Source organism: Narcine bancroftii, chromosome 2 (genome assembly GCF_036971445.1).
Source record: "Narcine bancroftii isolate sNarBan1 chromosome 2, sNarBan1.hap1, whole genome shotgun sequence".
NCBI classification, from domain to species: Eukaryota; Metazoa; Chordata; class Chondrichthyes; order Torpediniformes; family Narcinidae; genus Narcine; species Narcine bancroftii.
In genome coordinates this window covers 65,990,729-66,002,963 of record NC_091470.1, presented here as the reverse complement: position 1 = coordinate 66,002,963, position 12,235 = coordinate 65,990,729, and the positions used below count along the sequence as shown (strand labels likewise).

The 12,235-nt window shown below is 38.0% G+C and overlaps 1 protein-coding gene across 5 annotated transcripts in view; it reads right to left on the bottom strand.

Moving 5' to 3' along the window:
- The window catches only part of LOC138753656 (F-box/WD repeat-containing protein 7-like), a 76,943-nt gene that overhangs the window by 10,501 nt on the left and 54,207 nt on the right, over positions 1 to 12,235 (bottom strand). For 3 of the 5 annotated variants that reach the window (XM_069916904.1, XM_069916906.1, XM_069916907.1), the window contains 3 exons: positions 11,899 to 12,023; positions 5,017 to 5,092; positions 2,353 to 2,468 (listed from right to left, as the gene is read on the bottom strand). In XM_069916904.1, coding sequence (XP_069773005.1) covers positions 2,353 to 2,468; positions 5,017 to 5,092; positions 11,899 to 12,023 — 317 coding nt within the window. Of the gene's footprint in view, positions 1 to 1,666; positions 2,034 to 2,352; positions 2,469 to 5,015; positions 5,093 to 8,026; positions 8,141 to 11,898; positions 12,024 to 12,235 lie in introns of those variants that run through there. The other 2 variants (XM_069916905.1, XR_011351335.1) reach the window with 2 other exon arrangements.

Genomic DNA, 12,235 nt, shown 5'->3' with positions numbered 1-12,235 from the left:
TGACCACTTTACCATTCTTTGTGAGGTTGCTGTACTGAGGACAGTTATTTATTGAATGAAGATCTACCGGGACCAATGCCTGAAGAGGGCGCACAAAATCAGTGAACCGGTGCGGACTCGAAAGGCCAACATGGCCTGTTTCCGCTCCGTAAATGGTTATATGGTTATATGGTAAGTACAGTGCTATTATTTAACCTGGTTTCTGATTTTTGGCAAACCATTTAATTTAGGAAAAGTAAATCAGATTTTAGATCTTTAGATGGCATATGATGCTTTATAACAAAGTAAGGAATATTGGAATCATTTGATACAGCCTAACTAAATTAATCCTAAATAACTGTGATGTTATCTTTGAGAAGCAGTCATAGTCATGCAGCCCATGCCAGCAGGTGTCCCACCCACATTAATCTCAACTGCCTGTATTTATCCCATGTTCCTCTAAACCCATACTCTCCATGTATCTGTCCAATTTTCTATCTTCAACATTACAATAGTACATGCCTTGACAATCACCGATATCCTGTTCTATACACTCGCCACCCTCTGTGTGAGGGGTAAGGTTGGGGGCGGGGGAGAGAAGAGAGTTAGCTCTCAGGCTCCTATTAAATCTCTTTCACCTCCTCACCCTGAACCAGTGTCCTTTGGTTACTGATTCCCCAACATTTTCCTTCCTGATCTATTCCTCTCATAAGAAATAGCACCAGGAGTAGGCCATCCGGCCTGTCAAACCTGCTCTGCCATTCAATGTGATCATGGCTGATAGGATAATAAACTCATCTCCACCTACCTGTCTTTTCCCCATATCCCTAAATTCCTTTATTATGAAGAAATTGATCCAACCTTGTCTTAAATATTTTTACTGAGGTTGCCTCCACTGCTTCAATGGGCAGTGAATTCCACAGATTCACCTCCCTCTGGAGGGGTAAAACAGTTCCTCCTCTGTCCCAAATTTACTAACCTGAATCTTGAGGCTATGTGCCCTAGTTCTGGTCACCCTAACCAATGGAAACAATTGACCTACCTCAATCTTATCTGCCTTTCATAAGATCCCCTCTCATTCTTCTAAATTCCAATGAGTACAGTCCCACGCAGCTCACTCTCTCGTCATAGGCCAACCCCTTCATCCCTGGAATCAACCTGGTGAACCTCCTCTGCACCACTTTCAAATCCAGTACATTCTTCCTCAAGTAAGGAGACCAGAACTGTATGCAGTAGTCCAGATGTGGTCTCCCCAGTTCTTTGTACAGTTGCAGCATAACCTCCCTGCTCTTAAATTCAGTCCTAGCAATGAAGGCCGACATTCCATTTGTCATCTTGATAATTGCTGCACCTGCCAACCAACCTTTTGTGATTCGTGCACAAGCCCTCCTGTCGATCTGCACATGAGCAGGCCACGGTTGCTTGTCATTTATATAATATTCTGATCTATTCTTCTAAAATGGATAACCTCACCTTTGCCAATATTGTACTCCATACAGCTGCACAAATTTTGGTACAGTGTTATGTATTTTAGGTTTTGTTTACATTCAGACATTATTTGAGGAAAACACCCATTAATTGGAACTGCTATTTTTTACAACCCTGTGTCACTGGATTTGGAATACTTTCTTGGTTTGCATGGCATGGAATTTGAAGCTTTGATTGGTTCAGTATTGAGGGAAAAAAATTGTAAATTCAGTAGGTTTTTATTTGAAAATATTAAATGAAAAATAACTAGTTTGGAAATTCTATACATTACAGAGACAAAACACTACTGCAATTCAGGAACTGGCTCTGCAAAGAATGAGGGAGAGAAATAAAATATGGTCTTGGGACTTGTACAAATGCATAAGACTGTTTAACATTAAAGTATCTTTGATCATAGTTTTCCTCAAGTTTCAGTAACTGACAACTGAATAGCTAATTTACCAATAACTCAAAATTGTTAAAATCCCAGGTGATTCAGGAGAAGCTGTAATAATCTTTGTCTCGTTGATCCAAACCTTATGCAGAAGAGATGGGTTTCTATGAATTACATTTACTAATTTTCCTTCCTAGAAAAAATTGAAAATCAGATACACAGTAAAGCCAGCCACAGAAATATATTGTATGTTAATGCATTACGTATGACAACTCTAAAATTAAATTTCAAGATGGTCAGCTCAGCTTAATGATAATGCATGTCTTTTTCACCATCCAATATATATTCTATCAGTTAGGCATCTGAGAATCGATATGTAAAAATTAAGAGCTGGACTGAATGTTGCAGGCTTATTGAAGCAACCCAAAAATTAAAGGTAGAAAATAAATACTGTAGATCAGAGAATCTGGCAAGATCTCAATAAGTACAATGCACAAAGTATATTTATTTACCAGTATATTCCAGACTAAAATCTTCTTTCTATCACCTCCACTAACAAGTCGATTTCCATTCAGGTGGAGACTCCTGACCACCCCAATATGTTCAGTCATGATGAAGAGACATTTTCCTGTGAGAAAATATTGGATATTCTTGAAGCATTTCCCTAATGTTAGTGCTAATAACATAGTTTTAAAGTTTTATTTTTTTCATCCCTTTGGTCTCTGACACTTCATAACCAAGGAGAGCTATGACTTGAGTTTATATTGAAGTTCTGCCCTACTTAAGGAAAGCTCTGCATTTAATTATTAAAATCCCAAGATTTTTATTAATGTAACAGAATATAACATGGTTGATGTTTTGTCTTTGAATTGTTGAATACTAGAATTTGAGAAGTTTCTGTGTAATGTTTCTACTTAAACAATTAAGTTCTTAAGCTATAGAGATGAAACACTTGCTTCTCAATCTCTAAGTAGTAGTTACATGTACTTATCAAAAATGTATATTCACTAATTGTAAATATGCAATATCCTACAATTAAAGCTTATTTCCTTTCATTTTTACAATTCATTAATGAACATTATTGTGCATGTGCGCAGGAGTTCTATATAGCAGTTGAAACATCCATATACTTTATGCATAATCTTTAATGAAAATAAAGACATAATGCCTTCAAACTCCTAACATTTGATCCCAGCCCAAATGCCAGGTGACTCAGAAACTGATTGCACACAGGTGTAAAGAATTGGGGGATTTTATCATTGCCAATGGGGCTTCAGTTTGAGCATCTACCATTGAGGAGTAGTCTTTGCATTCGATTCTTTAGTGATTAAGAGTGAAACAGTTTCTATAATGTTTCCTAAATGTTAACAATTTCAAAAATCTTGGGCAGTCCAGCCAGGTTCATCAAGTTGCCTTCGGTTTAGCAGTTGGGCTTTTCTCACCTATCAATGTCTCTCTCTTTACAAAGTTTTAGTAATTGTAGAGGTCCTGTCTGTAACAAAGTTTATATAGAATTAGCAGAGTACCAGGGAGCCTACTTAATTTGTGTTGAAACTTGCCATCTTTTGTTTGTTGCCATGTCAGCATTTGAAAGGGTTATGGATCATGAGCAACATTTTTTTGTGGGAAGACATTCATATCGTTCCCAAAAAGGTCCTCTGCGACAGGTTTTCAATTGCCAGAGAACTCGATATGACAATAGAGCTTGAGGTCTAAAATTCAGGATATTTTCTCTCCTAAAGATTTAGAATAAAATTTCTTGTCATATGCATTAAATGGTAGGCTATTGAGATGTGCAGAGCAACAAAGGGATTTAGGAAAGATGGTAAATAGTACCCTCAACGCTGATACTCTGGTAGATGGTGTGGTGAAGAAGGCATTTGGAATGTTGGCCTTCATAAATCAGAGTATTGAATTCAAGAGTAGGGAGGTTATGATGAAATTGTACAAGGCATTGGTGAGGCCAAATTTGGAGTACTGTGTACAGTTTTGGTCACCAAATTATAGGAAAGATATAAACAAAATAGAGAGAGTGCAGAGAAGGTTCACGAGAATGTTGACAGGATTTCAGGGTCTGAGTTACAGGGAAAGGTTGTGCAGACTAGGGCTTTTTTCTCTGGAGAGTAGAAGATTGAGAGGGGACTTGATAGAGGTGTTTAAGATTTTAAAAGAGACAGACAGAGTAAACATAGATAGGCTTTTTCAATTAAGATTGGGGGAGATTCAAACTAGAGGGCATGGTTTAAGATTGAAGGGGGAAAATTATAAGGGGAACATGAGAGGAAATTTCTTTATGCAAAGGGTGGTAGGGATGTGGAATGAGCTTCCGGCAGACGTGGTTGAGGCGGGATCATTGGTTACATTTAAAGAAAGGCTGGATAGTTACATGGCGAGGAGAGGACAGGAGGGGTATGGACCGGGTGTTGGTCAGTGGGACTAGGAGGGTGGGGATTGGTAATGGCATGGACTAGTAGGGCCGAACTGGCCTGTTCTGTGCTGTATGTGGTGATATGGTTATATGTGTGTCTTGGAATTTTTCTTAGGGAAAGTAATACAACAGAAAAGGTGGGATAAAGAAAATAATGGAAATGCTCTGCAGGTAAGGTGTGGAGAGAGAAAAAGATCCTTTTTCACTTGAGCAGAGCCTGTTGAAGGGTTTTCAACCTGAAACATTAACTTGTTTCCACAAAAACTGCCTGACCTGTGATGGTTACTGCATTTTCAGATACTTTGTCTTCATTTTTTTTGGATTTGTAAGAGAAAGATAACAGGAAATGAAGTACTCTGGAATATTTTAATAGTGTCCAAGTTAGGTGTTTCCACTGTTAGTGCCAGTTTCTGATCCAAGAGACATATTAAGGGGAGACTTAATTCATATACAAGATAAAGTAGTGAAGGAAAATGGTCAAGTGTTAATTAAAGCAAGAATTACTACAAATTTAAATGCCAAGTAGGAATGGTTGGGCTTTTGTGTAATGCTTTGTAATTGTGTGGCCTGGTTAGTGTAGGTGGCACAGAAGGAACATGAGTGAATAGATTGTCAATGCTGAACATCTTTTCAGAGTTGTTTTAAGAGGTGTTTGTGGCTAAAAATAATAATGAGCAGCTCTGCATTTGTAGGTCGAAGAAAGGGGAACTTTCAAAATTAATTGCAATAACTTGTCTTGTTTTCACACCTGTAAAGTCCCAGACCCGAATGGTGCTATCTGATGAACCAGAGCAGATTGACTTCTCATTAAACTTCAAACAGTACTGCAGGGAATAAAATCAAAAGTTGTGAGAAAGGTCATAGGTAAAATGTAGGTGCAATAATTTCTTTCATTTTTTTGAAAAAATATAACATTAGCACAACAGAATAATTCAGGAAGAACCTTGGAATTTTTAAGCAAGTGTTTAGGATAATGGCAAGCAAGATATTAAAGGCCTGGAAGAAGATAAAGGATCTGAAGAAAATCTCAGAGAAAGAGATCATTTGGTGGTAAAGATCAAGCAGCAATGATAATTATAGCAGAGTAGGTGATGAAAAGTACAGATGTTTTCAGTGACAGGCTCTACCAGCTGAAAGTCAAGGTTCATTTCAGATGTCAACAACAACAAAAAACTATTTGGTAAGGGTCTTATTTCTGAGCGATCATACTTTGGAAGAAGAACCATGGAATATTGGGACAATTGATCAAATGGCAGAGTCCAAGGGGGCAGTTTGGGTATAGTCACTAGAACAGAAAAACTGAATGCAAAATGCAAGAATCTGAAACTAAACACACTTTGTTGGAGGAACTCAGCAGGTCAAGCAGCATATAACCACTTACTGCACAGAACAGGCCAGTTCGGCCCTACTAGTCCATGCCGTAGCAAATCCTCACCCTCCTAGTCCCACCGACCAGCACCCGGTCCATACCCCTCTAGTCCCCTCTTATCCATGTAACGATCCAGTCTTTCCTTAAATGTAACCAATGATCCCGCCTCGACCACGTCTGCTGGAAGCTCATTCCACATCCCCACCACCCTCTGCGTAAAGAAATTTCCCCTCATGTTCCCCTTATAATTTCCCCCCTTCAATCTTAAACCATGTCCTCTAGTTTGAATCTCCCCCTTTCTTAATTGAAAAAGCCTATCCACATTTACTCTGTCTGTCCCTTTTAAAATCTTAAACACCTCTATCAAGTCCCCTCTCAAACTTCTACGCTCCAGAGAAAAAAGCCCCAGTCTGCACAACTTTTCCCTGTAACTCAGACCCTGAAATCCTGTCAACATTCTCGTGAACCTTCTCTGCACTCTCTCTATTTTGTTTATATCTTTCCTATAATTTGGTGACCAAAACTGTACACAGAACTCCAAATTTGGCCTCACCAATGCCTTGTACAATTTAATCATAACCTCCCTACTCTTGAATTCAATACTCCGATTTATGAAGGCCAACATTCCAAATGCCTTCTTCACCACACCATCTACCAGAGTATCAGCGTTGAGGGTACTATTTACCATCTTTCCTAAATCCCTTTGTTGCTCTGCACTCCTCAATTGTCTACCATTCAATGTATATGACCTATTTAAATTTGCCTTTCCAAAATGTAGCACCTCACATTTATCTGTATTAAATTCCATCAGCCATTTCTCAGCCCACACCTCCAGCCTTCCTAAATCACCTTTTAATCTACGATAATCTACCTCACTGTCCACAACACCACCAATCTTTGTGTCATCCGCAAACTTGCTTATCCAATTCTCCACCCCTACATCCAGATCGTTAATATATATAACAAATAATAGTGGACCCAGGACCGAACCCTGAGGAACTCCACTAGTCACCGGCCTCCAATTGGACAAACAATTTTCTACCACTACTCTCTAACACCTCCCATCCAACCACTGCTGAATCCATTTCACTACCTCTTTATTTATACCTAATGCCTCCACCTTTTTTCCTAACCTCCTGTGGGGAACTTTGTCAAAAGCTTTACTAAAGTCCAAATAGATAACATCCACAGCTTTCCCTTCATCAACCTTCTTTGTAACCCCCTCGAAGAACTCAATCAGGTTTGTCAAGCATGATCTACCCCTGACAAAACCATGCTGATTACTCCCTATCAATCCCTGTACCTCCAAAAATTTGTAAATAGCATCGCTCAGAACACTTTCCATCAACTTGCCCACCACAGACGTCAGACTTACAGGCCTATAATTCCCAGGTTTGCATTTGGACCCTTTCTTAAGTAGAGGAACCACATGCGCCACCCTCCAATCCTTTGGCACCACCCCCGTGGCCAGTGACATCCTAAATATCTCTATTAATGGCCCCACTAACTGTCCACTAGCCTCCCTGAGTGTCCTAGGGAATATTTTGTCCGGTCCGGTAGATTTATCCACCTTTATCTTTTTTAACACAGCCATCACTACTTCCTCGGTTATCCTTATATGCTTCATGACCTCCCCACTTTTTTTCTTTACTTCAACTGATTCATCATTTTTTTCCCTAGTGAATACCAAGGCAAAGAAATCATTCAAAATTTCCCCCATTTCCTCAGATTTCTCACTCAGCCTACCCTCGCTATCTACAAGGGGTCCAATTTTATCTCTCACTAATCTTTTACTTTTAATGTACTTTTATGTGGGAGGAAAAATAGTGACTGACATTTTCAGCCAAAACTCAGTTGATCAAGTCTAACGCTGCTTGTTCTGCTGAGTTCCTCCAACAAATTATGTTTAGCAAGTCAGGGAATTGGCTCCCATTTGTACTTGAGTGATCTTAAATGAAGATGCATAGTTTATTTCATAAAATATATTTTTATTCATAAAATTGACTAATTTTAGATCTCTGTCAATGTGGATAGAGAGAGAAGTGCACTTGGAAGAAGGAACTTGTTTTTTTAATTTAAACGTATAGCACAGTAACCACTCAATTGACCTACAGGCTCTGTACATATCTTTGACAGGTGGGAGGAAACGGGAGCCCTGGGAGAAAGCCCACACAGACACAGGGAGGACATGCAAACTCCTTACAGACAATGCGTGATTGGAACCCTAGTCCAAATCTAACAGAAATGAGAATCTTAAAAACTACATAAAAGAAATGGAATTCGACAGCACAAACATCGTGGCCAGGTTTGCCAACCTCCTCTTCTTCAGTTAAAGAAAATTCAGTCCCAATGCAATTTCATCTCATTATCATTTCATTTACTACTTTACCTGAATAAGGGATGTTCTAAAGTGCGTGTGTCCACCTTTTAAAAATTACTCATTTTTCTATCATGTTGTCTTTTAGATATTGCTTTTCAACATTTTGCTCCTCTAAGCTCCTTCCTTGTGAAACAAAAACATATCACCTTAAATTTTGTCACTTCTTTCCCTTCAATCAAATAGTGAAAGGAGCAGAAATAAACCAAATTTATACTTAAATCTGATAGATCACATTGAATTAGAGTCAATTTTATGAATATCTATATATTTTATGAAATAAACTATGCATCTTCATTTAAGATCACTCAAGTACAAATTCCCTGACTTGCTAAACATAATTTGTTGGAGGAACTCAGCAGGACAAGGCAGCGTTAGACTTGAAAACACAATCTAAGTAATCTTCAAGGAGAGACTACAAATTCTCAAATGCACAAGTGAAGAGACGGGGAGAGTTTGAGGAAATGGACGAGTGCTGTTGGGTTCAAATTGCTGATTAATGCTTTAGCAAACTATACTGCACCTTTTGGATGTTCAAAGAAAGAAAAATAGGCCAAGCAGCTGGGAGCTTCATCGTGTCAAATTTTGAACTTCAAGTATTGATTCTTTTGTGACATCTTATTCAAACACTTGCTAAGTAAGCCACAAGAGTAAGACTTTGGGTTAAAGGTAGTTCCTTATTCTCAACATCAATACATTAATGTTTCAATAACCATCTTTAACAGCCTAGAGAATGTGGTCTCCAAGTGTTGGTCAGTATTTAGTCTTTCTCACATCCAGGTGAATTGCAGTGCTTTTCATTACAGCAACCTCTTCAAAAGGTTTTTTTCGGGCCCCACACCTGAAAACCCTGCAAATGGAGGGTATGTCCACTTTGATTCTGTGGTGACATTCAGCAGTACTCTTTGAATGTAAATGATGGGTGAGATTCTTTAACTTAATAGCTGGTCTGCCAAAGATAAAACTGGGAGAAACTAAAGTAAATCATCTCAGCCATCCTAATAAGTGGCTGAATTTTTAAAAGGTGGACACACGCACTTTAGAACATCCCTTATTCAGGTAAAGATTAAGAGCTTCTCTGGGACAATAAATCACAATTTGCTGGTTGGCATCTTGGTGTTCATTTCTCCCATTAAAGTAATAAATGGGACCTGGGGTCTATTCAGCTACTATTTCTGCAGCTCTAAATGTTTGATTTTAGCTATGTTTCACTAAAGCTATTTTTTTTTATCAAGGTGTAGGTATTGCTATTCTTTTTTTCTTTCTTTCGCTTGGCTTCGCGGACGAAGATTTATGGAGGGGTATGTCCACGTCTGCTGCAGGCTTGTTGGTGACTGACAAGTCCGATGCGGGACAGGCAGGCACGGTTGCAGCGGTTGCAAGGGAAAATTGGTGGGTTGGGTGTTGGGTTTTTCCTCCTTTGTCTTTTATCAGGGAGGTGGGCTCTGCGGTCTTCTTCAAAGGAGGTTGCTGCCCGCCAAACTGTGAATAGTATTGCTATTAAGGCCTGCATTTATCACTCATCCTTATTTATCACAACATTGCTCAGCCATTTCAGAAGCACAATGTTTGATACTATTCAATGTCATAGCTGATTTAATAACGTTAGTAATATCCCAAGAGTCAGCCTTAGTGCTGGAGTCATTTATAAACTAGATCAGGTGATGTTGACACATTTTTCCCCTGCAAGCCATTAGTGAACTACATGGATTTTTACAATGATCCACAATTTTATGGTCATTTATAATTCCAGATTATTGCTTATTATGATTTATAATTTAATAAGTATATAAAGATTAAATTACACAGCATCCATAGTGGGATTTCAACCAAGTTGTCTGCCTTGTTATTTCAAGCTTCTGGGTTATTAGCAATTTAACCACTGCAACTAAGACATTTCACTTTGGTAAATATATCTGATCTCCTGTTAGCGATCTTGAGTCATGGCTCTGCAAGTCATCCTCATTCATTTTGATTCAACTTCAGATCGATGCTCAATGGTAGATATCTGACGGATACCCTCTTGATACGGACCAATTAATAGAAGAACTAATTCAAGGTAAAGGTTCACACTTTGCACTTTGTCACAAAGAGAAGGAATGGGAGTTAGAAGTACGAGGAGAGTTTGGTTGCAATTATTGTTTCCGACTATTAATAAATATGTGAATATTGATTTTCCGAAAGTTGAAAGCAGCTTTCATTAGATAAAATGATATTTGTGACAATACAAACAAGACTGGGTCTAAAGCTGTATAGGAAAGGAAGAGAACTGTAGTCAATAGAACTGCTAAGAGGGATCAAGATGGTAGCAAACATTTTACAAAAAGGAATGAATTGAACTTGCAACTATCAACAGTTTTTTTTTTAACCCTTTTCAGGCATCTGCTTTTCAGGCCTCTTCATGAAACAAAAATACTGCAAGAAACATGCAAAATTGTGATTCAAAAGAATTATTCTATGATATATCAATATGAACGCCCCCTCCATGTAGAATTTATCATGTGCATCAGTAGTATAATCACTAAAGCATGATCTTAATATTCCAGTGGAACATACTCTAAGAATTTAATTAATTGCATAGATGCTTAGCTTCTGTGTTGACTGCTTGAGCAGCTAAGTTTTATTTTGTAACGAGATTGCCGATCACAAATTATAGTAGTGCACTAAATTGGCTAAATGACTGCATTATGGCAACTACCAAGAAAACAAGCCTTTTCAATACAAGATTCACTGTTTCAGATTGCAAGAGTGAAAAAGTAAAATCTTGTAGAACAAGTGAAAATGTAGAATCAAATGGAGACTATTTATAACTTCTTCCACTGAATAAAATTGCAGCATTCAACTGCCACTTCTGGACAAATGGAGGGAAATGCAAATAATGCATTTTTTCCCACTTATTTTGTGCATCTGTACATAGCTGATTGAATCATATTGGTGATCTTCCAAGTGGAAGGAGGTTGTACAAGGGAATCCATGACTTTTCAATATCTATTAATTTTTATCAGTGAGATGTTTGATCTCACTGTATCATTGCCAAGTTTATGTCAGTAATGATGTCATTTGATATTATCTCCAAAGCAGGCTAATTTGTTATTTATTTTATTTTTTAAAACAAGATTTTAAAATACCAATTTCATGCATTATGTTATTTAACTCTTGAGATCTTTGCACTTTCTTTCAAATGTAAATTGTGTAGAATTCTTAATAGGTAATGTTTTAATCTACATGTTAAACTTAAGTTCTAATTTTTTTTTTAAAAGTATGATTTTACTTCCTATGGATGCTGCAAGCCCTGCTGAGTTTCTCCATCACTTTTGTGTCCTGCACCAGACCCCAGCATCTGCAGATTTTCTATTACAATGATTCTTAGATTGTCTGATGCTACGGAGTGCAGCATATTGCGAGAGGCAAACTGGATTTCCCCTTTAAAACAGAATTTGAAGGAAATCTTAATATCAAGTCGATTCTACGTAGAGAAAAAGATGGCGAAAAATGCTGAGATCAAGTGTTACTGACCTAAAACTTTAACTATGTATCTCCCCACAGCTGCCAACCTGCTGAGGATATTCCCATTTTCTGCTTCTATTGTTCTGACTCCTTTACACAACACTGTAATATGGGCTTGTGAAATCATCCTTATGGTGTCACTTCTAAGTTTGGTAATGTTTCAGATTTTCACGATTACTAGTGGATAAGCAATAGTTATCCTAAAAATAGCATGTCTGCAACTGATAGCACACCCCTATCTGGGCAGTGTGATCCATCTCTTCATTTGGAAGAGGTGTGTGTAAATTCTTGTTTCACTAATTATAGTTTCTCTTTAATTTGAAAGAAAAAAAAAATCGGATTTGGTTTACATCTGTCACCTTATGAAAGCCACTTACCACATCTCCCACATGTCCTTGGCACTTATGCACCAATTTTCCACTGTCTATTGACCAGATAAGAACTAAGCAATCCCCTCCTCCACTCACCACGTACCGACAGTCAAACTGACAACAGTTTACCACTGCAGAGGAAAAAATGCATACAATACTATAAACATAGTGACTCTCAGAAAAGCTTACAAAATATATTGCATAATTTATCTTTGATTTTTCTTAATCTCCTTAACACTCTGTTTTAGAAAATGCTGTGAACAGGATCTCTGATGAACTTTACATTTGACCTCCCAAAGTTCAACAGCTCACATTTGTCCTAATTAAGATGGTTTAAATGACT